The 27358-nt window shown below is 43.4% G+C and overlaps 1 protein-coding gene across 2 annotated transcripts in view; it reads right to left on the reverse strand.

Moving 5' to 3' along the window:
* The window catches only part of ABCC9 (ATP binding cassette subfamily C member 9), a 144391-nt gene that overhangs the window by 106106 nt on the left and 10927 nt on the right, over positions 1 to 27358 (reverse strand). For both annotated transcript variants that reach the window (XM_075004630.1, XM_075004625.1), the window contains exons 3-8: positions 24390 to 24562; positions 21483 to 21624; positions 18309 to 18430; positions 16591 to 16757; positions 15043 to 15285; positions 4232 to 4429 (exon numbers count right to left, since the gene is read on the reverse strand). In XM_075004630.1, coding sequence (XP_074860731.1) covers positions 4232 to 4429; positions 15043 to 15285; positions 16591 to 16757; positions 18309 to 18430; positions 21483 to 21624; positions 24390 to 24534 — 1017 coding nt within the window. In that variant the 5' untranslated portion in view covers positions 24535 to 24562. The remainder of the gene's footprint in view (positions 1 to 4231; positions 4430 to 15042; positions 15286 to 16590; positions 16758 to 18308; positions 18431 to 21482; positions 21625 to 24389; positions 24563 to 27358) is intronic.

A 27358-nucleotide genomic window follows, 5' to 3' on the forward strand; every position in this document is an offset into this window, starting at 1 on the left:
GTATCAATTTTCTGTAGTTTTTATTAACTCTGGCTGGGGCAAACACCTTTTGAACCTCGTGAATTTAAGAGGAACTCATAATAAATGGAGAATTGACACCACTGCCAGAGAGGTCACAGTGGCCTGGAAACTCTTGAAGTGCTGTCAAAACAGGTTAATTTTTTATTAATAGATTTTGATGCATTTACTACTCCTTGCTACAGCTACACTACAGAGTTATTTCAAAATAACAGCTGTTATTTCAAAATAACTTTGCTAGTGTCTAGACCATGCACACGCAATTTCAAAATAAAACTGAAATAGCAGGTGCATTATTTCAAAACTGGTAATCATCAGTGCAGGAGGAATAATGCCTATTTTGAAATTTGTATTTGAAATGGGTGCTATTCCGACATGGATAGGTGCTATTTCGAAAAAAGCCATAATGGACTCCAATGGCACTACAAGTTGAACCTCTCTTGTCCGGCACTCTCAGAACCTGACCACTGCTGGATGAGAGAATTTGCTGGACCATGGGAGGTCAATATTGTCTAGCACATTACCAACACTCCCACTACTTACTGGGCTCTTAGAAGCCATTCAGGGGTATGTTACCATTAAATAACTGCACAGAACACTGAGAACTGGTGGCTGCAAACAAACTTTGTGGGACCACAGGAAACTTGACCACACCCATGACAAGTGATCATCTAACAAACTAAAATCATGCCAGATTACAGAGTTTGCTGGATGAGAGAGTTCCAGTTTAGAGAGGTTCAACCTGTATTTCAAAATGGCACTAAGGGTCTGGAAACACAATTTCAAAATAGCTGGCTGGTATTTTGAAATACATTTGTGCGTAGTTACATTATTTTGTAATAAGATATTTCAAAATAGCCGTTGTGAAATACCTTATTTTGAAATATAGGGCTGCAGTGTGTAGCCATAGCTAAACTGTGAAAAGTGTGTGGAGTGCAGTAGGGTATCCCTGGTTTTACCAAGGTCTCATGCCTCTCCCTTCTGCTGGTGGAGTTAGGCTGTGCCCACCTCTACCAGTCTGGCTGGCTGGTCAGTCCATTCTTGCCCCCCCACTTGGCCACAGTCAGGGCTTAAGTCTCACTGGCAGAGGGAAGCCTAGGCACTCTCGCCCGAGGCAACAGTAAACACTCGAGTCAGCGGGAGTTACGTTTCTGCAACCCCCACGACTCAAATTTTCAAGCAAGTCAAGGGGAAACAGGAACCAGGCTGCCGCCTGGTTCCTGGCTCCCCTCAGCTTGCAGGAGCTGTGAAACTGAGCAGCCCACCAGGGCTGGTCAGTGTCCTGGCTCTCAGAGTGACGGGGAGCCGGGAACCAGAGGGCAGCCTGGTTCCTGTCTCCCCACTGCTTGCAGGACCCAGGAAACTAACCAGCACATGGCTGGTCAGTTTCCCGGGTCCCGCAAGGGGTAGGGAGCTGAGAACCAAGTGGCAGCCTGGTTCCTGGCTCCCTTCCCCTGCACAGCCGAGAAACTGACCAGGGCAGCAGCCTTGGTCAGTTTCCTGGCTCGAGCCACTGGAGGGCAACCAGGAATCAGGGGCAGCCCCTCCCCCCCACTCCTTGGTCAGTCCACTTCCCTGGTCAGTTTCCTGGCTCTGCAAGTGGAGGGGAGCTGGGTGCCAGGCTACCCTCTGGTTCCCAGCTCCCCAACACTCCAGGAACCAGGAAACCGCTCTTTACAGGGGCGCAGCTGAGAGTCAGGCTGCCTCTCCTAACAGGAGTGGTTTCCCCATTCCAGTCAGGGATGACAGTCTGACTCATGGCTGCCCCCCGACAGGACACTGCTTCTATCAGAAGTGCAGCTGAGAATCAAGCTGCTGCCCTGACAGGAGTAGGAAACCACTCCTGTCAGGGCGCAAGAGTCAGGAGCGGTTTCCTGGTCCTGTAAGGGGCAGTAATCGCACTAACCTGAGTTGGGTGTATCTTGAAGGTTTATTGTACTCTGTCCCTCCACTTATAGATGTTGTTTGTTCTCCCTATCTGTCTTCTCTCTTATCTCAAGCTCCTCCACTTCCCTACCTTGTGCACCTCCTTACTTGCTCTCTCCCTGCTCCCCTGGCTGGGACTGCTTTTTAAGCTCTGTGGGCACTCCGGCAGAGAAGTCAGCTGGCCCTCACCGATTACCTGCTGCCACCACTCCCTACTGCCTCCAGCTGAGTGCTCAGTTAGCTGTTTTTGTTCTTCCCCTAGCCTGGGCTAGGTCCTGAGCTGCCTTTCACCTGTCCAGCTGGGGTCTGCTTGCCTACCCCATTACAGGAGATATTTCCATGTTACAAGCCCACTGTGCGAACATTTCTTTCTCTTGCCTCTTCTACAACTAGTTAATAAGTAATTCTTTTCTTAACAAAATCTATTTGTACCTTTCGCTATTTTTCCGCAAGTTTCTATTTGACAGATGCTTGTATATGACAGTAAGGCCGTGTCTACACTAGCCAAAAACTTCGAAATGGCCATGCAAATGGCCATTTCGAAGTTTACTAATGAAGCGCTGAAATGCATATTCAGCGCCTCATTAGCATGCGGGCGGCTGTGGCACTTTGAAATTGACATGGCTCGCCGCCATGCTGCTCGTCCAGATGGGGCTCCTTTTCGAAAGGACCCCACCTACTTCAAAGTCCCCTTATTCCTATGAGCAGATGGGAATAAGGGGACTTGGAAGTAGGCGGGGTCCTTTCGAAAAGGAGCCCCATCTGGACGAGCCATGTGGTGGCGAGCCGCGTCAATTTCAAAGTGCCGTGACCGCCCACATGCTAATGAAGCGCTGAATATGTATTTCAGCGCTTCATTAGTAAACTTCGAAATGGCCATTTGCATGCCATTTCAAAGTTTCTGGCTAGTGTAGACATAGCCTAAGTGTTCTACATAATACACAAGTACAGCACTCCTGAACACATCTGAAGCCAACAAACAGACATTTGCCTTTTTCTATAGCTCTTGAATGGCTATAATAAAGTACTTTGCACTGTCATGGAGTCTTCTATCCAAGGATCTCATTAATACACAGCCATTAATTAAATAAGCCTCAAGATATTATGATAATAAATAAGATAATATGAGATAATATCTATTATCCCCCTTTTACCCATGGGAGCATTAGGTGCAGAAGCATTATGGGACTGGTTTTTAAATCACCTACACCCATGTGGACAATCAGCACCTTGAAAATTAGTCCCTAAGCTGCTTGCCCAAAGTGACACAGTGAGAGAGTGGCAAAGCCAGAATTAGAACCTAAACTCAAATGGTGTCTGCTGTATTTGTGAAAATAAGGTACAAAAGAAGCAAAAAGTCACAGATAATGTAAAATTGTTTTTAAAAATGTGATAGAAGAGTTGGGTGTAACTCTTTTCAGTGTTTGACTACCTCTAGTAATCATCTTTATCTCATCCGTGCTTTCCAAAAATACCGTTTGAGGACTTGGTCCGGACAGCAGCTAGATAACTATCCAGCTTGATAAAGCCTTTATCATGCATTGAGATTCATGGAACAATGGGGTACTGGATATGCACCAGCCCTTAACAAGAGTCATGGTTTACCAAGTACCTCATTTTCACAGTCTGCTCAACACGACTGCACCAGTCTCCATCCCCCAATGCACCTTTGGAGTGCTCCACACTCATACAGCAAGGATCTGGACATGGATCCCAGCTGACCAAGTTGAGCTCTGCAGGCCTTTCATGGAACAACTGAGTTGCTGCCTGACCATTGCTCTGTATGTCTGCACACAGCAAAACGTGCACATCTCCCCTCTATGACATGAGAAGTCTTGTCTGACCAAGCCAGCCCACTCCCTCTGAGTTTCCATGTCAGTGCAGAATTCCAGAGTCCTGTAGTCTAACCCTGTGTGTCTAGCAGGATTTCCCGCTCCTAGTCCTACAAGCATTTTATCTAACTTACTCCTACAAGCCTCGGGCGACTGCCCCACAGCTACTTATCCAAGAGTTCGGACAGAGCCAGACATCAGTGGACTGATATAGGGAAGCTTGCTCTGCCCCTGCCTATGCTGTGTTTATATTTTAACAACTAAACACATCAACTTCCAAGCCTGACACTCTAGCAACCCCTTCAACATACAGTCGTTTCACTTGAAAGAAATAGTTAAGGAAACAAAATGTAATCACGTGCCAGTAAGAATGCACAGATGGAAATACTGGCAGCCTCACATACATCATAAACCCAATGCTAAACAAAGTCTTTTAATCAACACTTACAACTTACTTTTTCAACTGTGGTTTCATTTTGGCTAGTATTTTTTTGGAAGCCATGAACTATGCCAGAAATGCAGAGTGGTCCAGCAAAACCCAGCAGGTCAGCCAAGTAACGGAAGGTGCTGCTCAGAAGTATTGGTCTTCCAAAAGCTCTGTACATTGCTACCCAGATAGAGGGAATCCGATTTGGCTGGTTTGTCACCTTTTTCTGGAAAGCAAAGATATCAATGCACCAAGTATTAGTCTCACTGTCAGCTTGTGGCGACTTACTTTTTATTGTTCTTACATCTTTTTGGATGTCTAAATGTTTTATGGAGAGAATATAAATTAGATTACGTAAGCAGACAAGATAGACAATTTGATAGATTTTCAGATAATTTTCACAACAAAACTTACCCTACAACACATCAGTCTTGCTTGTTACAGTTCTCTCCCGAAATTATAACATAATTCTGGGTCCACAAATATTCAGATGTCGCCATGGACTGCTACTGATCATTGTCATTTGTATGTATCATAGATAGTCTAATCCATCAACCCCTTGCTCATGTGAGGCTAATGGTACTTGGAAGAGTAGAGATTATTGATGTGAGTAAGGGTTTACAACTTCAGGCCCAGAAAAATACAGATGACTATTCTTCAATATGTAATGCACCAAACTGTCTCCCTCTCTTGATGTCTTCGTCTCAAGACTGGATGCATTTTAGATGTTCTTTAGCTTAACACAAATGATGCTTGAGTCACACACAAGTTACTGGGCTCAATACAGGGTTAACTGAATGAAATCTAATGGCTCTGATACAGGAGGTCAGATAGGATGATCTGGACTCTTCTAGCATCACATTCTAAGAATCTATGAGCCGTTGTTCTAATGCACAAATCTTCATACACAGTTATGTGGCCAATGTGAGGCAATAAGACAGATTTGAAGACCTTTGGAGCTATGGAAGAGTTTAATTCAGTGGATCTGTCCCCGACAGAGCGTTTCTATGTGGTCTAGGCAGTTGTTTCTCATGAACTATAAAGGCTTATTAAACTGTATCTATAACCTACTAACAAATCCCACATGCAACCTTCAAGTTGCTTTCCCTTTTTCTTTCCTCCATATGACTGGAGTGTATTAACAGGGCACTTCACCTTGAATTGTCCCTGGAAAAATATGTTGACAGCCTATGCTCATCAATCTGTTTCACCTTGTATGTAGATGTGATAACTTTCAGTAAGTTTCCCAGACCTGAAGAAGTGCTCTGTGTAAGCTAAAAAAAATTGTTTCTATTACCAGTAGAAGCTGGTTCAGTAAAAGATACTATCACATGCACCTTGTCTCTCTATAAATGCACCTGCCATTTTTCTAGCAGTACTGACACCTGCATGTTGTAATCCTGACCAGGCCTTTTGTCCGTGTTCCTACACTTCCAGCTAGCTCTAGTAAACAAACAAAAAACATGTACACCTTGGCACTGTGCACAGCCACTTTGTTTGGTCTTTTTTTTTCCCCTTAGTGTTTCTTTGGAACAAATTCAGCATGATATAATGTGTGGATAATGCTGAAAAAGGAGGGGTAGCCAACACTTGGAAGAACGGAGCCTAAATGCAAAGTGACCAGATTAGTGTAACTAGAAAGGAACGAAGAGAAATTCAGTACCGATAGAGATACAGCTCAAGGAGGGGGGTATAACTAAGTAGTTATGCTTATTACCATTAGGATTAGTTTATTTTCAGCTCCTCTTATTAATAATTACATTTTGATATAAGGAAGGGTAATAACTGTAGCAGAAAACTTGTTTGGCATTCAGCTGCAAGGGGGCAGATTTTCAAAGATATTTAGACATTAGAGACAAAGATGGTATGTCTATACTTACTGTGTGTTTGCCACACCACAGTCGATCTGCCGGAGTTTGATTTTGCTGTGTTGGTGGAGTAAGGGACATTGGCGCAAGCCAGAGAGCCCTGATCTATACCAGGGAACAAAGTCAATCCTAATGGCATAGCTAGAATTGTGTATCTGGGATCAACTTTGTTCCCTAGTATGGACCAAGCCAAAGAGACACCTACTGCGATTTTTAAAAATGCCTAACTTCCACTACAGGCACTGGGAGTTAGTTACCTAGAGGCACTGGCAAATCCCTTTAGGTGTCTCTCTGAACCTTTAGACATCTAGAGCAGTGTTTCTTAAACTATGTTCCATGGAACACTGGTGTTTCATGAACAACTTGCAGGCGCACCACAAGTATCTGACACTTTTTCGATATTGTACACTGATGGTATATATTTTCTGTTATTCAAAGCAGATACAATGTTATTTCTTCATTGCTGTGATACCTGATTAAATTACTTCATTTTGTTTTTGCTGTATGTGTTGATAGGATTTTTTTGCTGTTTTTTGTTTTTTGTGGTCTGACTTTTTTTGAAGAAAATTTCCATGGAAATTTCACATAAAAATATTGTTTCGTGCTCTGTGGTGTTAAAAAGCTTAAGAAACACTGGTCTAAGGGCATGTCTATGCTACAGAGTTTAGTCATCTAAATTTAAATCAACATCCAATTACTGCTGCAACTAAGTCAGGGAGGCATGTCCACATCATGACAATTGTGTTGGTGGAGTGCCAACCAGGATTAGCAGCTGTAAGTAAACACACATAATTAGTACTACTTTTAACTTCTAATAACACAAGTTTGAATTTCAAAGTTCCAGCCTATCTAGTTTTGAATGCATCTAATTACCATTTACATACTTTTACTAACAAGTCTCTACCCACTGGCTCTGCACATGTTTAACCTTCTCTGGCCATGTGTCATATTTGGTATAAGATTTGATACAAGTATATAACAGGGGTACCAGTAATGGTTTTTATGGCCATGTTTTAACCAGACAGCATCACAGCAGGTAACATAACTTTAAAAGTAGACCACAGAATTCCACACCAAATCCAGCAACTGAATGGTCACCCAGGGTGGCACAATACAGAGGGCAATACAGTGATGGAGGTGACAGAGGCAGGAATAATCTAACAAAGTTCCACGTTTAGGAGACAAAATCAGGGGCATTATTTAAAATAGCAAAAACGAACAAAACATAGAACATTTACTACTGTGCACCTACGTAAACTCAGTAATCAATGTTTTCTATTGTTAATCTAAGACAACTGCTGCACCCTCAAACGGAAGGAGCCAGAGCCACAGCTTTGTATTTGGTTACCTTTTTTAGTAACATATCACCCAGTAACTTCAGCATGGAAGTTTTACAGTCAGGAAATTCAAAATAATCCCATGTGCTTTAGGTGCTCAACTACACAACTCAAATATTGAATTACAAATAGTGAGTGCTCATAGCTACAGTAGTGAATAGCCCTTAGCCAGGGGAGATGAAAACTTCCACAGGCCCCTGGGCAAGGTGTGTGGGTAGAGGGGCCCACTCCACACTATACAAAGGGGCAGAGCCAAGAGCATCCAGCTCTCAGAACTGCCCAGAAAGGCTGTGTCTACACTAGCTTCCAACTTTGAAGGGAGAATGGTAATTAGGGTGTCAGGAAATTAATGAGGTGCTGTGGTGCACATGCAGCACTTCTTTAAGCTAATTCGCCCCCACAGCAACAGCGAAGGGTTAAACTTTGAAGAGCTGGCTTGCGTGTAGCTGCAGCTAACCCGCTGGTACTTCGAAGTGCCTGGGCTACTTCGAAGTCCCTTTACTCCCTAACCCACAATTTTGAGAAATAAAGGGACCTTGAAGTACTCCAGGCACTTCGAAGCACCAGTGGGTCAGCCACAGCTACATGCAAGCCAGCTCTTCAAAATTTAACCCTTCGAAGTTGCTGCGGGAGAGAATTAACTTAAAGAAGTGCTGCATATGGACCGCAGCACTGCATTAACAATCTCCTGACACCCTACTTGTCATGCTCCCTTTGAAGTTTGGAGCTAGTGTAGACACAGCCATGGTAACAGACAGGTAGCCGTGTTAATCTGTATTCTAACAAAACTAAACAGCAGAAGTGTAGCCCTTTAAAGACTAACAAAATGCTTTATTTGGTGATGAGCTTCCTTGGGACAGACCCAGTTCATCAGATCAATAGCATTTCCAGTACAGACTGACATTTGTAAGTACACAGGTCCAAAAAAATTGCAATAGAAACTGACAAATCAAATATATAGGACAGAAGGAGGAAGGTGAGGGATGGGGGATATTAAGTGTCTTGCCTGAGGTAATTATGAGCATCAAAGGAAGGGAAACAGTTTTTACAATGCGTGAGGTAATTGCTGTCTTTGTTCACACCAAGTGTTAATGTGTTGACTTTGAATATGAACTCCAACTCACAAATTTCTCTATGTAATCTGTTTTAAAGTCTCTTTGTTCTAGGACACAGATTCTCAGGTCTTTAAAAGAATGGCTGCTCCACTGAAGTGTTCACTGACCAGCTTATGCATATTGAGATTCCTGATGTCTGCTCTGTGTCCATTCATTCTTTGGTGAAGAGTTTGCCCGGTCTGTTCAATACACATAGTGGCAGGGCATTGTTGGCACATAATGGCATCAATATTAAATTGGTCAAAGTACACAAGAACGAGCCCTTGATCTTCTAACTAACACGGTTAGGTCCAGTGATGGTATCCCCAGAATAAATATGTGGACCAAGTTGGCAGCAACGTTTGTTGCAAGGAAAAGTTCCAGGATTAGTATTACTGTGATTGCTGGTGAGCATCTTTCTTAGGTTAGAAGATTGTCTATAGAAGAAGACAGGCCTGTCACCTAGGGCCTTCTGGAGCATGGCATCATGATCCAGAATAGGTTGTAAGTTTTTAATTATGCGTTGCAGGGGTTTGAGCTGGGGGCTGTAGGCGATGACAAGTGGTGTTCTGTTATTGATCTTCTGGGGCCTATCTTGAAGTAGCCAGTTTCTGGGTATTCGTCTGGCCCTGTCAATCTGTTTTTTTACTTTTCCTGGTGGGCAATTAAGTTTTATAAATGCTTGGTAGAGGTCTTGAAGTTTTCGGTCTCTGTCAGTAGGATCAGAGCAGATGTATCTAAGGACTTGACTATAAATGATGGATCATGTGGTGTGTGCTGGATGGAAGCTGGAGGCATGTAGGTAAGTGTAGCAGTCAGTGGGTTTCCAGTAGAGAGTGGTGTTGATGTGGCCATCAGTGATTTGTACAGTGGTGTCCAGGAAATGTATCTCTTGTGTGGAATAGTCAAGGCTAAGATTGATGGTAGGGTGCAGATTGTTAAAATCTCTGTGGAATTCTTCCAGAGTCTCTTTACTGTGGGTCCAAATGATAAAGATGTCATCCATGTAGCATAAGTAAAGGAGAGGTAACAGGGGGCAAGAGCTAAGGAATCATTGTTTTAAGTCAGCCATAAAAATGTTAGCAGACTACGGGGCCATGCAGGTGCCCATAGCAGTGCCACTAATCTGGAGGTATAAACTGTCCCCAGATTGCAAAGAATTGTTGGCGAGAACAAAGTTACATAGGGCAGCCACCCTATTTGCCATGGTAACATCAGGGATGGGATTCCTGATAGCTTGTAGTCCATCTTCATGTGGAATCTTGGGCTACGTCTACACTAGCCCAAATCTTCGAAATGGCCATGCAAATGGCCATTTCAAAGATTACTAATGAGGTGCTGAAATACATATTCAGTGCCTCATTAGCATGCTGCCGGCTGCGACACTTCAAAATTGCTGCGGCTCACTGCCGCACAGCTCATCCAAACAGGGCTCCTTTTCTAAAGGACCCTGGCAACTTCGAAATCCCCTTATTCCTAACAGCACATAGGAATAAGGAGATTTTGAAGTTGCCGGGGTCCTTTCAAAAAGGAGCCTCGTCTGGACGAGCCGTGCAGCAGCAAGCCACAGCAATTTCAGAGTGCTGCAGCTAGCGGCATGCTAATGAGGCACTGAATATGTATTTCAGTACCTCATTAGTAATCTTTGAAATGGCCATTTGCATGGCCATTGCGAAGATTTGGGCTAGTGTAGACATGGCCTTGGGGTAGAGAGCCTCTACATCCACAGTGGCAAGGATGGAACTGTCACAGGAAGGTTTCCAATGTTTTGCAATTTCCTCAGAAAGTCAGTGGTATCTCGGAGATAGCTAGGAGTGTTGAGGGAGGGTTTGAGGAGGGAGTCTACATAGCTGGACAGTCCGGTAGTAAGGGTGCCAATACCCAAAATGATAGGACATCCTGGGTTTCCAGGTTTGTGGATTTTAGGAAGAAAATAGAAAAATCCAGGTTCGGGGCTCAGATGGTATATCTGAGTTAATAAGGTCCCAGGTTGAAGCAGGTCATTCTTTAAGCAGATGGTGTAGTTTCTTTTGGAATTCTAAAGTGGGATCTGAGGAAAGAGGTCTGTAAAATGTATTGTTAGAAAATTGTCTGGCTGCCTCCTGTTTCATAGTCTGACTTACTCATGATGATTACAACATCCCCTTTGTCAGCTAGTTTGATTATATTGTCCAAGTTATTTTTGAGACTCTGGACAGCATAGCGTTCAGCACAGTTGAGATTGTTTTTCATTTGATGTTGTTTGTGTATAATTTCAGCCTGTGCACAGCTCCGGAAGCATTGTATACAGAAATCTAGATGCTTACTACATCCGTCGGGGAGAGTCCAGGTACAGTTCTTCTTTTGGTGCACCATGCAACCCCTCTCCACAGTGCTGCCCTGAGTGCACTGCACAGCACTCTGGCAGCAATTTTAAGGGACGGGGGTCTTCCCATAGCCAGAAATACATTTGCACAAACTATTTATTAAATATTCAAGAATATATTTCAAGAAGAAATTCCCAACATTTGTTCAAGGCTCATTTCTGAATACAAAAAGGGCCCACTTTTGTGAACACAAATTCTTCATGAAGAATATCTACCCCAGACTTTAATTAGGCAAAATTCTCCATTAGAAAGCGCAGTGTGAATTTTGCCTGAATGAAAAACGGAGTAAGACTTCAAGAATTGGCCCACTGATCACAGCGGGATGAAGACAACACTCCATCTGATGTTCACAGGCAAGGTTCGTCACTGCAACACTTAAATTTTACACTTGTGTAATTCTATCACATTCAGCATTACACTGGAAAACCTAATGTTCAGTCAGGCCCCTACAATCCCTACTCCTGTAGTGCTTGAGATGTGTGTTGTGAGGCTAGAGTTTTTTGGGAAATGGATGTTTAAAATTCAGCCTATGCCAGCTATATAATTTTATATTTGGAAAGAGTAACTCGTTGCAGGTTTTAATTCCTGTCTTGAAAAAAATAATACAAATAAAGATTCAAGTTGCTGGGTATTTAACACACACACCTTGTAACAAGGAACATTACTGGTGTTATTTTCAGGCTCTTTTAAGAAGGTGTGACAAAATGCTACAGGAAGGAACACACTCCTTCATTCTGCAGTGGTTTGGAATGCATTCAAGCTCAGCTATATCCAGTTTTAGTAAAGAGGACAGCTCAATTTAATCCAATGGATGTGAGGGGCTCTTCTCACCAGCTGGGAAAGATTAATAGCCAAATTCATGCAGCAAAGTATACAATCGCAGCATAAACAATGACATATTTTTTTAGATCACAGGCTGTGATATATTTTAACCTGAAGAACTTTCCTAAATGTGCTGATGTTCTCTAAACCAAGTCTACATAGAAGCAAAACATTTCCTTTCTGGAAGTGAAGCTGCACTAAATTCTACCGGATCGCCATAAACCATTTCTCAGATTACATCTCTTTGGTTTACTTTAAGGTTATCTACGGAGTTCCATTTTGTTTTAAGCTCCAGAGCCACCAGTCACACAGCCTGGTTTGGAATAGCATCATGATGGTAGTTCAATCTAAGACAGTATATAGACTTTAAACAATTCTGGACCCCAAGAGGAGGAAAAGCGAAGTGAAGGAAGATAAATTTTTAAAATCAAGTTTGTGCATGAATATATTTAGTACTTATGTGCACAGATAACCTATAAGGCATCTAAGTGACTGCCCAGCATCCAAATATCTATTTGTACATGCATATCAAGTATCTGTCTACATCTGTCTAGCAAACGATGACATGGTGTAAATTCCGCACAAGGCACAAGAAGGACCAAGGGAGCCCAAGAGTGCTAATAGCTTATCTGATTGCATTTGAATTAAAGAGAGCATGGACTTAAAAGAAGACAGCATAAGTCAGTTGGGGAACAAAGGAAGGGTTAGGATACAGCTTATTCTCTGTCTGGAAAGGGTCCTGATAGAAGCCTGCAGGGGCAGATAGGTGAGCCTGAAGACTGAAGGCTATGTCTATACTAAGGAAATAAGTCGATTTCGGATACACAGTTCTAGCTAGGGCAACTGTGCAGCTAGAATCAACGTATCAGAATTTGACTTACCTGACTACTCTTACTAAGGAAGGTCAATGGGAGCGTTTCTCCCACCAACCTCCTTTATGCCACAGAATAGTATGGAATACAGGGCTTGACTGCTGACCCCAGAGAGATTAATTTTGCACATCTTTACCAGACATGCAAAACTGAACTCTGGAAGATTGACCCTGACCTGTTCGATCTTCCCAGGAGTGAAGACATGCCCTTAGGGAAGATCAGGCAACACTGAGGAATAAAGACCTACCTGAACCCTGGGAAGCAACTGTGCCAGACTGAGACACTGGGGTGGAGTGAGGCACAGGAGCCCTTGGACTTATGCAAAGGTACCTCAGTAAAGCACAGGGTCACCCGTAAGAGAGTAGGATGGCTAGTAGTGCCCAACTGGACCTGAAGATTTAGGGGCCTTTACATTTCTGTTGCACTAGTTCATGAACACTGTCCCCCAAAGAAGTCGTACTCTTGAAGGCGATTTGCCCAGAGGGCTGGCACTCTCCTAAGGCCAGATTTGGCCAAAGAACACAAGATGCAAACTGGGGCACTGCTGCTAGAGTGCCACAAGCAGACATCACAGGGCACACTGAAGCTGCAACTTTGCTACACACACAAAATTTATGTGCACATTTGCACAGGTGAAGGGACAGCTCAGTGGTTAGAGCATTGGCCCTGCAAACCCAGGGTTGTAAGCTCAGTCCTTGTGGGGCATTTCAAACGCCTGGGATAGGTTAGACCTAAAATTAAAAAAAAGCAGGTGAGGGATTATGACAGGTCCTGCCATGAGTCTGGACTCAATGACCTCTTCCAGTTCTAGGATATGTTTAATCTTCTCAGCTGATGCAAATAGGCACCATTCGTTGACAGAGCACAGTTTTATCCTTTTACACAACCTGAGAATTTTGGCTCTCTGGCTCATGATAAATCAAACACAGTACGCAGATCACTAAAGAAAAGCTGCCTTAAATATATTAAACATAATCTATTGTACTAAGATCCCCTGGAGAAAATATCCATATTTTAAGGCAATTTCAATTGCAGACTGCTCCTCCTAAAACTGACACTCTCTGACCCAGCAACATCCCTTGCTTAGCAGAACCAGGAATGTTCCTGGATCAAACAGCTGAAGCAGGAGAGCAAGGAGCTGGCAGTCCCATGGGGGGCAGCAAGGCCAGGGCCAGAGGCAGTGTTCCCGACAACTCTGCAGGGACCAGGGATGGAACTCTGTCTTCCTCCAGCAGCCCTGTGTGGAGCTGGGGACCAGGGCCAGAGCATCGGTGTCCCCCGGCAGCCTTGCAGGGCTGGAGTGCCAGGCTGGGGCCTGGGGGCCAGCTGCAGGGAAGTCTAGAAGCTGCAGCTAGAAAGCCAGGGTGCCATGGCCGGAGGGCCAGCAGGAGGCAACTGGGGGGCACAAACCTCCCTGATCTGGCAATATCCCTTGTTTGGGACCACTGAGGTACAGAGGATGACGGACAAGGAAGGTGCAACCTGTACAGGGGAGAGCACTGATCTTCTGCTGCTCTCCAACTTGTTTTTGCCTTTCCATTCTCAACTGCCGCATTGCAGGCCAAGTAGTTCACACAATGGGTGTAGGAAAGTGAGTAACCCTGATCAATACATGATCTCTATGGGGGGACATTTTCCAAAAGGGGCTGTAAATATGTGTGTTCTCCCCTTTGTATATGCACATGCATCCACCTGTGTGACCAAACTGGTGAGGCTCACAATCACCTTATTTGCACATGGAAATATCCACCTGTGACCAGGCACGATCAGGTCCTGCAGCAAGCAGAAGGCAGGTATGCAACTTGGAGTGAGCGAGATTAGAAGCTACTTTGGAAGTGCTGCTTTGGGAGTGCTTCTCTCAGGCCACCCTGGACAAAATGTTTCTGTCCAAAACAGCCCTTTTGCTTTACTTTCAGTATATGTCTGAACAGAAGAGCTAGAATTTAGCCCAACAATTCTGAAATGAGTTTCTATACCATACATATACTTTAGCAGGGAAAGAAGTTACTCAAATTATGCCCATATCTAAAAATATACAGACCTGCCTCAGGGCAGGGGACTGGACTGGATGTCCTATCAAGGTCCCTCCCAGTCAAAAATGATTATGATCTAGGAAAGGGGACAGTAGCTGTTTCACAGTGCACAGTAATACACCACAGAAGTTCAGAAGATACAAAAGGGCGTTCCCCATTGAAACTGGATAAGATGTTGTTTAATTTAAAACACTGTTTTTGACTTCTAGAATGAAAACTCGCAAGAGATTTGTCCATTAAGCCACCAGTTCCAAAAGGTTTCAAGCTGGCAACTATCCCAAGCCGTAAACTCACTTAAAAACAGTACTTTTGGACCAAAACATTATAATCCAAGTTTCACCTTGGAACAAACTCTTTCAAATCCTAAAAACAGAGTTTCCTGGTGGAAGTGAAGATACCACATTAACAATACAAAGGCTGTATATTGACATGCATATCATTGCTTACCTTTTGCTCTTCATATGCTTCTCTCAGACAGACATAGTTTGTAAGTGCTCGCATTGCTATTGGCAGCTTCCCAATTGCCTTCAGGTCAATTGGTTTCTTGTGAGCCGATATAATAAGCGTATTCATCCACCAGTAAGTTGCCTTTGACAGTAAATTGACAAATGGCTGAAGAAATCTCACACCCAGATCCTGTAGGTCTTCGGGTGGCTTTACCTTCTGAGGGCTCATAAAAAATACATACCTCTGCACAGGAAAAAAACATGACATGATCAAAAATTATCTTCTTTCACAGCCATTTTAGTTAAAGTAAAACTATTTAGGATAGATTCACAACTCTGAAATTTCCCCATGGCTGGAGGCATTTCCACGCTGATTTAAGGTATGTGAATAGGGAGACTTGTGTCGCATGCCAGGATCTGACTGTGTGACATTAGCTCGCCACATACTAACTTGCAGTGTGAGCCCTCTGACCACACACTACAGATTCCATAGTGTGGTCTGACGTACTTTTGTTTGAAACAGAAGTAAACCAAAATGCACTATGCAACTTTTCATGTGGGTAGCAGAATTTACACAGCACAGTCATAAGCAGCAGGCTAGTGTGCCATAGGCTGTGCCTTCACCCTGCCCCCCAACTTTCGAAAGGGGATGCTAATGACACACTTCAGGGTATGCTAATGAGGTGCTGCAAGTAATAGGCAACATCTCATTAGCATAATGGCAGCCACAGCACTTCAAAAGGACCCCGGCACACATTGAAATCCCCTTATTTCTATAACCAAGACAGAGAATGTGTGTGTGTGTACATGTGTGTTAGAGGTAGCCATGTGATAATTCCCTTTAAGCATATATCTTCAACCAGCTCGCTTACACTCTGGAAGCAAAATACAGAAAAATCTTTTCGTCATAAGCACTTTCATGAATGGACCCTTAAAATTCCATTGCTCAACTGAAGAGGAGGATTTTTGGGAAGTTACTCATTCCCTTCATAATACAGAGCTCAGTTTCCTTTGCCCTGGAAAATTACTCTCACCTAAAGAGGAGCTGTGTGTAAAGCTCGAAAACCTGAAAGCCAGAGTTGGTCCAATAAAAGATACCACCTCCCCCATCTTTTCTATATAAACACATTGTCATCTTACCTTCCCAATGGGCTAAAGATGTGAAGAAAGTAAAAGAGTAAAAGGTAAAGAGTAAAAGTAAAGAGTAAAAACAAAAAGTGGAGAAAAAACAAGGTTCTCATGAGCTTCCCAATACAATTAGCGTTCTAAATCCTAACCAATAACCCAGAGGAAGGAGAATAAAAGACAAGGATGAGGAGGAAATTCATTCCTGACAGTAAAGCTCTGATCCAGCAAGCATGTTTAATTTTTATCAAGTGATTGGCCGCATTGACTCTGGTAGAACTACTAGTATGCTTAAAACTAAACATGTGCTCAGCTGGACTGGAGGCTAAATTTGGTAACTGATGCAGGATTCACTTCTCTTCCTATGTTTGCCCCAAACAGTACTGACGACTGTCCTGTCAAAACCTAATAAATGAATACATACCCTAACTCGAATGACATTGATCTCCACAGCCATCAGCAGCCCATAGAGAATGACCATAATTCCAGTGATGCAAAAGCGCAGCTGAGAGAGAGGCACACCGTCCTCACAGTATCTGACCAGCTTGATGGTTTTTGTGATGAATGCCATTATCCAATAAAGAAACAGAGCTGTGAAACAAACAAACAAACCCACATCCTTTTAAGGAATTGTGTTTTAATGACACCAGCACCACAGGACTAACGCATCTGTATCCAGCCGCTCAAATTAGGATTACTCTGTGAGTGTTGCTTCTTTGCAGCTGTAGCTGTCATGCCACAGGGCCTAATCCAGTAGCCCACTAGGCTGATAACTTGTAAGGGTTGTGGTTGGGTGATGAAGCTTTTCAAGACGGAACGATTTGGAGAGTGAGAAGCTTGCCCTGCACTGTTTCGCTGAGACATTTTTTCTTTCTTTGACTCTGAAATCATGACCAATATTCAAAAGCCACACTGTAAAGCTCATGATAAAATCACAGTTGACAATTTTCCATGATACTCCAGCCCACCTAGTCCAGTATGCAATAATAGCTGTGTCTACACGTGCACGCTACTTCGAAGTAGCAGCACTAACTTCGAAATAGCGCCCGTCGTGGCTACACGCGTCGGGCGCTATTTCGAAGTTAACTTCGACGTTAGGCGGCGAGACGTCGAAGTCGCTAACCTCATGAGGGGATTGGAATAGCACCCTACTTCGACGTTCAATGTCGAAGTAGGGACCGTGTAGACGATCCGCGTCCCGCAACGTCGAAATTGCCGGGTCCTCCATGGCAGCCATCAGCTGGGGGGTTGAGAGATGCTCTCTCTCCAGCCCCTGCGGGGCTCTATGGTCACCGTGGGCAGCAGCCCTTAGCCCAGGGCTTCTGGCTGCTGCTGCGGCAGCTGGGGATCCATGTTGCAGGCACAGGGTCTGCAACCAGTTGTCAGCTCTGTGTGTCTTGTGTTGTTTAGTGCAACTGTGTCTGGGAGGGGCCCTTTAAGGGAGCGGCTTGCTGTTGAGTCCGCCCTGTGACCCTGTCTGCAGCTGTGCCTGGCACCCTTATTTCGATGTGTGCTACTTTGGCGTGTAGACGTACCCTCGCAGCGCCTATTTCGATGTGGTGCCGTGCAACGTCGAAGTTGAACATCGACGTTGCCAGCCCTGGAGGACGTGTAGACGTTATTCATCGAAATAGCCTATTTCGATGTTGCTACATCAAAATAAGCTATTTCGATGTTGGCTTCACGTGTAGATGTAGCCAATATGCCCCTAACGCTGTGTCTACATGACGGCCTAACCTCAAACTAAGCTAGGCAATTTGAGCTATGCAAATTGAGTAGCCTATTTGGAAATTGCCTCAAAATAAGCTTTTTCAGAACATGGTGCTTTCTAACCAGCGCCACAAGCCAAAATAAAGTGCTTTTTCAAGGCATCCCTGGAAACTGGATGGTGGGATGTCAGAAACTGTTTCAAGACAATGGGCATGTTTCTTAGATGTGGGCAGCTATTTTGGGATGTTACCATATCCTGAAACAGTGCCTGCCATGTAGACATAGCCCAAGAGAAAAAAATTAAGCCAAAAATTTCTCACTGGCTTTTAATGAGATTCATAAATCTTCTTAGGGTCAGAAACTTTACTTTGAAAAATTATGAAAGAAACTAGTGGCTTCTTGAAAAACGGCAAAATACTAAAAGCAACTTACCAAGCAGTAACTTCGGAAAATTAGATGTTTCAATGTTATGGTAATAAACTATAGCTGTGGTGGCAGCCACAAATCCCATCATTGCTGGCAAAAAGAGATGCAGGTGACGAGAACTCATTGGTCTGAAAAGAAACAGGAAATACAGTGTGAATGCAATGGGATTTGGTGTCTTTTCCCCTTTTCCATTTTTTATGAATAGATATGAATTGAGTGTCCAGCTGGATTGAAGTCCTCCATCCACAGCACCAGGCCATAATAGGTGGAAGTCATGCAAACTTCTTTAACAGCCACATACTTTTTTTAAGTTTGAATTTTCAATTAATTTTTATTGAAAAAGATTAATTAAAAATCTGGTGAAATTTATCATTTTTGTTCTGATTTTGCTTGATTATTTGTTTAATTTTGGGGTTTGACCAGCTATGGAGTGGTTTTATTTTTTTTTAATGTAGAAATGTTTGAAAAAAAGGATATGAAGTGTTATAATCATCTTTGATGAGTTCCATTAGCAATCAATCATCATCATCATCATCACCATCCCCTCTTCTGGGTCAAAACTGCCTGGATGGTGTGATGGGATCTACAAAATCTCTGGCTATACAAGAAAGAGTTAAAGAGCAGCTGAGGGCTCAGATGGCTCTGCCTCACAACAGCTGTGAAGCATACCAGACTTGCAGATGGAGCCTTAAAAGGGAGCAGCCCACAGTTGAGATGCCCCCAAGGTCAGGAGGTGGACCAATGTGTCATCCTCAGGATCCAGAGAGAAGTATAGCAAAGGGAACCAGCTGACATATGTGTCTGTGAGCACAAAACAATACAATGTTTGGCTGACATATTCTGGAAGGACGGAAGGTCTGACACTTGTCTTATTTCTGATAATTTATTGTCCTTTTCATTGCTGTGGACTGGGGCTTGACCCAAAGCTGACTCCTGCCAAGGAAGTGAGTGTCACCCCAGCACATGCTTTACGAAAATTGGCTTATGAATATGCATAGCTCAAAGATGATTTGGGCAAAATGTTCCATATATAACATAATCACTTTAAAACTTACAATCTGCTGAATGTTTACATTGTATTTCTGTGCATGTATCACTCTTGTATGTAAAGTTAGAAATATGAAGTGTGGATCTGTTTATAATTCTAAATATGCTAATGAAGGCCATTACTGATACACTGGAAACAATACTGGCTTGGTACTCAAGGTACGAATATGTACATTTTTTTTTCCTGCAAGCCTAAACTGTGGTTGGTCCTAACAGGAGCTTTCACCATGCCACCTGGTACTGGAATCTGTCTTGAATCTGGTATTTTTCCATGAGAATAGGGAGACTAAACAAAAGGTTAGTCTATTTAATTAATGGAAAGCAATCAGGCTTTTGTCTTCAGCTGCCATTTTGAAATTGCCTCCCCACTTGAAGAGGATACACATGAAGAAACCTGAAAACAAAGAACTTTAAAGAACTCTAAAAATCTGCAAACCCAGGCCAGAGAGAAAGAACAATTCTGTCTTGAACCAAGGACAAAGGATCAGGAACATAGTTTGAAACAATTTTTCTCAGCATATTAGGGTTCATTGGTGTGTTTTGTTTATTTTGGCTTAATAATTTACTTTGGTCTATCTGTTTTCACTTGAAATCACTTAAATTACATTTTTTATACTTAATAAAACACTTTTGCTTATTCTCAAGCCCAATGTAAATACTTGTTACTCAGGCAGGTGGTGGTGGGGGCAATCACTGTGGAATCTCTCATTGATAAAAAGGGCAAACTTATAAGCTTTCTCCATGTACATTTTTATACAGAGTAAGATGGATTTATCTGGGGAGTTGGTCCCCTGGGGAGTTGCATTCCTGGACACTGTCAATGGCCTTATAACTGAGCTCTCCCAGACCCGAGCTGTTTCAGTGTCTGCACTACCCTGCTGGAGGGGTGTTACACCAACATTGTGCTTTGGCTTGGGGAGACCAGAGCTTCTGGCCCAGCAACAGAGGGTGGTGAGGCATCCCAGAGGGCAGGAAGGCAGTGGTGTGACCTGCATATCAGTTGATGTAGCCCTTCAGAGTGAGACTTTTGAGGAGAAGGCAGGCTGATGTGGGAAGTAGCACAGGGAAGATGCAAGTGTCTGGCGCAAGACAGATCTTAACAGCGTGCTACAGGGGTCCTTGGACTGGAACCAATGGCAGAAAGACAAACTGAAATATTATTAGGGAAAGTGGGGTGAAGACTGAAGACACAAAGGATTGGAAGGACTATTGTGCCTTGACCTGTTGTGTGGTTCTGGGACTACCAGATTAAAACACTCATTTGCCCTGGAAAGGATGAAACTAAGGTGATCTGGCCAGATGGCCAAGCCACAAGGCAAAGAAGGCCACCATTGGACTGGTACAATCAATCTACCAGACTACAAAGATAAAGGCTACGTCTACACTATCCCATTTGCATGGCCATTTCGAAGTTTACTAATGAAGCGCTGAAATACATATTCAGTGCCTCATTAGAATGCTGGCGGCCGCGGCACTTCGAAATTGCCATGGCTTGCCGCCATGCGGCTCATCCAGACAGGGGTCCTTTCGAAGTGCCACAGCCACCGGCATTCTAATGAGGTGCTGAATATGTATTTCAGCGCTTCATTAGTAAACTTTGAAATGGCCATTTGCATGGCCATTTCAAAGTTTTGGGATAGTGTAGACACGGCCAAAAAAACCAGCGTCATGCTGCTGTCCCTGGTCACAAAGCAGTACATCGGTCAGTGAGTCACTTCATCAGAGAGGTACAAAGGTTCTAGAATATATAATCTAGGATAAACCTAAAAAGTGGAAAGTAAAAAGGCAGGGGACATAATCATTTGTGATGCCTAAAAGAAAAGAAAGAGTGTTGCTACATCCCCTCAAAAGGTTCTACTACTCTAGTTGAAAGCACAGTGATGACTTCCTCAAAGAATATTCTGTATCCATGTGCAATACTTTCAGCTGTTGACAGCTTTTTCATGCTGTAATATCAAGGGGCAGGGGAGACAATAAGTATTAAATAACACTGATTCACCTTATACCTTTAAAAATTGGGAAGCTTATTAAGCAAAGTCTCTTCTCTTTAGGATAATCTATTACACCTCATTAATAGATGTGTCACACAGTTAATGCAAATTTCGAGACTCGGAAGCAGGGACAGTCACTTACGCATCTGAAACTATGCCCTCTGCTATTTCACAGACATGTACAAACAAAAGGGTGAATGTCAGAATCCACCGCAGATTGTGTCCAGGAAAATGCAGCCATGTGTTGTGATGAATCTGGACTTTTGAGCTTTGGCTTCCCCAGCCTGTAAAACAAAATTAAAAGAAGAAAAAAATCATAGTCAGTCATTAGTAGAACCCAGGAGTTCAGACATCTAGTTCCCATATCTGGGGAATGGAATGGGATGTACACAAAAGTGCAATGGGAGGTGATAACAGAACATACCCCTGTATTCACTCCCTAGATGCCACTGTAATAATCTTTGAACAGAATATACATTGTGAGATATCATTTGAAAACTAATAACTTGCTGGTCAATAATAGCATGGTAAACTGTGTGCAGTAACATTATATATAAGGTTATACACTGAAATTACAACTGAAGTGTGTTTACCAGACACATCTGGTGACTGCATAAATCTGTTTCTCATAGACAAAGGATATGCAGATGGCTTTACGCAGATGTCACCAATTGTGACTACCAAGTGGATGTTCTTTGGCAAGGAAGATGGAGGAACTTAGACTGATCTTCATCATAGCAGACAACAGCACAGACCTTCTTTCATCACCATGCGTTTGTCTACATCCTTGTTGCAGCAGTAAATTTCATCCAGGGTTAGGCCTCGGGAAAATGCAATTTCAAAGGGAAACTGAACTATAAAAGTGAGAGGCAAAACCACTGTGAGTGCTCTCTCCTTATCCAACGCTCTCTTTTCCATTGAAGAAGACAAAAAGAAATAGCATATGGACTTTGGGAGCATGTGGTAAAAATCCATCAGCAAATGCTCTGTAAAATCAATCAGAGTATTGACTCAATACCCTCTCAAAAGGAAAAGCATCATTCACTGAAATGCTAATGTCATTTTTTTCAGTTCCTAAATATTTTTGAAAAAAATATTGATCTGGTTAGTCCGGATCACAACACAACTTTGTATTCTTCATGGTAATACAAAAATGACACATAAAATGGCAACTTATGCATTCATGCCTTTTGGTGGAATGTAGTGAGAGGATATAGAAAATATTTAATTACCACAATGATTCACAAACATTAAAGACAGAAAGGACAACTGTGATCATCTAGTCAGCCTTTCTGCATAACCTAGGATGTTAAAATTCATCTAGTGTTTCCCGCAACAAATCAAAGAACATGTCGTTCAACAAAAGCATATATACTCATCCCTCACTATAGGAGCACAGTTGGTTCCCAAATCTCTGCGCATAGGCAAAAACTTGTAAGAGGGACACCAAATTCCCATTAAAATACATGTAAAAGTCTCTGATTCATTCCAAGTGCTTGTAACTCGGTGACGGAGTGGCAGCATGTGGTGCTGCTTTTACAAGGTGAGTGAACCTTGGGCTTGCGGGGCATTGGAGAGGGTTAAAGACTGGGGGCACTTGGGGCCATGAAAGGAAGGAAGAGTTAAAACCTGGTAGCGGGTTGGGTCTGTGTGGCGAGTGGGCAGGTTAAAGCTGTGGCGGGTTGGGTCCACAGGGAGGGCAACGTGTTAAGGCTGCTGCAGACTGGGTCCATTGGAGGGTGGGGAGGGTTAAGGTCACAACAGGTTGGGTCTGTGAGGCCTGCAGGGTTTCAGGCTGCTGTGGGTTGGGTCTGCGGGGCTGCCAGGGTTTCAGGTTGCAGCAGATTGGGTCTGCGGGGCCAATGCGGGGGGTCAGGCCGCAGCAGGTTGGGTCTACAGGGCCAGTGAGGGGTGGTCAGGCTGCAGCGGATTGGGTCTGCAGGGCCAGCGGTGTTTCAGGCTGTGGTAGGTTGGCTCTGCAGGGCTGGTGTGGGAGTCAGGCTGTGGCAGGTTGGGTCTGCAGGGAAGGGGGCAAGGCTCATTTTAGCAGGGGGGAGTTCACCTGTCTAGTGAACAAAGGTAGGTATATGTGTCCCTCATTTTAGCAAGTACTTCTAAGTAAAGTACTTGTTTAATGAGGGATGAGTGTATTGTAAAAAGACTTCCATTCCTGATTTCAAGGTTTTACATGGTGGAGAAGATAAAGAGATACCTCCACCTTGGACTAATTTTTTGGCAGTTCTGAAGTCTCTCAATTTTTATGATGAATGTTCTGCAATGTATTTTCTTCATCATTGTTTGACAATCTTCTGAAGTTTTTTCAATCTCCAGTGCCTCATTAATGATGATCACTGCTATAAAGACAGCTATAAAATCTACAAGGATAAAGCTCATCAAGCTATTAATGACTGTGCACATAAAAGCATGTAAATCAGGGCCACTGCATTATTAAAATTGTTCTAGGGATAAATGTATCATCTCTTATTCGTTTTTACACGTTTGCCTGAGAATGAATTACCCTGTTTGCAGTGCTTCACATACTTTATCATAGAGACAGACCCAAGATGTAAATTTTGTAATGGTTCCAAACTTCATCAAAGTTCAAGGACAGATCTCCTGTCCTAACTCTTGTCTTCTAATAATAGAGATAGACTCAAGCTGCCAAATTCAAGCCTTAAGACAATCTCTTCCAAAGTTGAAAGAATATGGATCTGATTTTCTGGTTACATTTCATCCTTTAAAGGTGGGCCCATGTTGTAAAGTTCAGACCCTGTATCCAAAATTCTCATAAATGAAAGAGGGATGACATTAACTCTCTAATTCAGGCCCACCTCTGCATTAATTCCTCCTCAGCATGTGCCCTACTGATCGGATCTCCTTTCCATCTCTTCTTCATGATGCTTACAGTAATGTAAATAACTAAACAGAATGGACTGCACCAGTTCTATAAAATAATAAGGTCCTAGTCCTGCAAACATGTATGCATGCTTGACTTGAAGCTTATGCATGATTATTTTTAGGATTGGGAGCCTATGGCTGGGTTACTCACCAATGAACAATATAGGAAAGGTGATAAATAACAGGAAGACATGGGGAACCAGGTTGAGGGCATCGACGAAGCAGACGTTTTTTAGGACTCCAGCACTGACGTTATAGGCAGAAGTGTTATCATTACCACAGAATGCGACTTTCATTGCTTCCAAACAGCCTGACTGTTACAAACTAGAGACAAAACACAAGAGACACACAGTAAATAAAATCGGCAATGTGATTACCAGACTTTCTTATGTTTCTTTTAGCAAAACACAAAATTGAAACAGCAACACTTAAGTTTTCCTATATATGAACAGACAAAATAATTCAAAGAGAATAATTTATCACACAAACTTAAACTCTGATCCAGCAATTCTTATCCACATGCTGAAAGTCAATCTAAAGTGTGCGTAAGTGTTTCCATGGTCAGGGCCTCATTTGCTAGTAAAAGTATCCACTGAACACATGTTGCAAATAAATGTGAGTCACCACCTCATTCATGGACAGGTCATTGCGCACATTTAATATTCAAAATAGAACATGCAGAGGGTCAGGAAATTCAAACATTTTAAAATCTTGTTTCCAGTTTTTACCAAAAATTTCCATGTGCCTGGAAGTGCTTCTCATACTTTTCTATTGGTGACCTCTTTCACACTACAAGCCTCTGAGTGCATACTGCCCCACCACCCTTGTAAATCAAAACCACCTTTTAAAATTTAACATTATTTTAAATTCTGTAGGTGAAGCAGGGTGTGTACAGGGGGTGGAGACTGACAGCTCATAACCCCCACATATCTTTGCGACCCCTTGAGGGGTCTCAACCCCAGTTTAAGAGCCCCTGGCCTAACGCTAAGCACAAATTGGTTGGATTGGAACTATGGAGTCTCAGAAAGGCCATACCGTATATTCTGCAGTCTCCATTCACGTGATCTGTTGTTCCATAGTTACAATGAGAGCTCTGTACCTTTGAATTCTGAGCAGACAAGCCAACAGTCTTGCCAGACCCTTGGGCAAGGTTTGTGGGGGCCTGGCTCTCCACACTTGGAGTGACCAGGGCCTGGACAGCTGGCCCTTGGCACCACATTGATCACGTCTCCCTCCTCCCAGCACTTTCTGCAGTGCACTGCCTTGGGCTCTGCTTTGGCTGCTGTTCCCTTTACCCCTGCCCTGTCAGCAGGACTTATTCTTAGACTCTCAGGTTCTTAGTACTGATCAGTGTTTTTTTTGTGCAGGTACTTACCAGTACTGAGTACTGGCACCTTAGCAGCCCCAGCCACAGGACTGGCTGGCAGGGGGCAAGAGTGGGGAGTTGTGGGGAGCCAGCTAAGTACCAGCACCTCTTTTTGTACACAAAACAAAAAGCACTGGATACTGATTACAATTTTTTAACAGAATCAAACATGACTGAAAATGAAATGCTTCCTTAGAGATTTCTTTCCCTCTAACATGTGAACTCTAATTTGTTATTGTAGGATTATTCACGAACGCTTGCTAATTCTTTTAAAATAGTTTTGTTTTAAATTGAAGACATTGGGGGAAACAAGCCAGCAAGTCCCTGATTCAGCAAAGCATTTTTGCTTGCTCATAGATACATCACTAATCAGCAAAGCACATGCCTAATTCCCATTCAAGTCAATGGAACTTAAGTACATTCTCAAGTACCTTGATGATCTGCGCGAAAAAAAAAATTACTCAGACTTCAAAAAATGTAAGAAAAAACAAGGTTGGTTGAGTTTGGTGGCTTAACAACAGGCCCAATCCTGCTTGCCTAACTCACACAAGTAGGGCTGTTGACTTCAAATGGAATCATTTGTATAAATAAAGCAAACAAGATTTGGCTCGAGAATCTCCTTAGAATTATTACAAACATTAGCTGCGTCTACACGTGCACGCTACTTCGAAGTAGCGGCACCAACTTCGAAATAGCGCCCGTCGCATCTACACGCGTCGGGCGCTATTTTGAAGTTAACTTCGACGTTAGGCAGCGAGACGTCGAAGTCGCTAACCTCATGAGGAGATAGGAATAGCACCCTACTTCGACGTTCAATGTCGAAGTAGGGACCGTGTAGACGATCCGCGTCCCGCAACGTCGAAATTGCTGGGTCCTCCATGGCTGCCATCAGCTGGGGGGTTGAGAGATGCTCTCTCTCCAGCCCCTGCGGGGCTCTATGGTCACCGTGGGCAGCAGCCCTTAGCCCAGGGCTTCTGGCTGCTTCTGCGGCAGCTGGGGATCTATGCTGCAGGCACAGGGTCTGCAACCAGTTGTCAGCTCTGTGGATCTTGTGTTGTTTAGTGCAACTGTGTCTGGGAGGGGCCCTTTAAGGGAGCGGCTTGCTGTTGAGTCCGCCCTGTGACCCTGTCTGCAGCTGTGCCTGGCATCCCTATTTCGATGTGTGCTACTTTGACGTGTAGACATTCCCTCGCTGCGCCTATTTCGATGTTGGGCTGAGCAACGTCGAAGTTGAACATCGACGTTGCTGGCCTTGGAGGACGTGTAGACGTTATTCATCGAAATAGACTATTTCGATGTTGGCTGCATGTGTAGACGTAGCCATTGTGTTTCTAAAGTGTACTCACAAGTGTAAGGGGATACTGTGAATCTCAGTGAGATCCGTAGTTTAATTTGTTTAATAAAAAATAAAAAAGGGGCTAGGAGGGTTTGCAAAACTTAATTTGAAAAGAAATCCCTTCATTCAACTTCTAAGAGTTCCTCTGAAAAGGGTTTGATAAATATAATGATTTTTCAAACACAATGGTAATATGCTGCTCAGTGGAAGCCAGCAATGGAATGACTGTGGGTCACATTAGCTGTGTCTACACGTGCACGCTATTTCGAAGTTAACTTCGATGTTAGGCGGCGAGACGTCGAAGTCGCTAACCTCATGAGGGGATCGGAATAGCGCCCTACTTCGACGTTGAACGTCGAAGTAGGGACCGTGTAGACAATCCGCATCCCGCAACGTCGAAATTGCCGGGTCCTCCATG

The sequence above is a fragment of the Carettochelys insculpta genome, chromosome 1 (assembly GCF_033958435.1).
Source record: "Carettochelys insculpta isolate YL-2023 chromosome 1, ASM3395843v1, whole genome shotgun sequence".
Taxonomy (NCBI): domain Eukaryota; kingdom Metazoa; phylum Chordata; order Testudines; family Carettochelyidae; genus Carettochelys; species Carettochelys insculpta.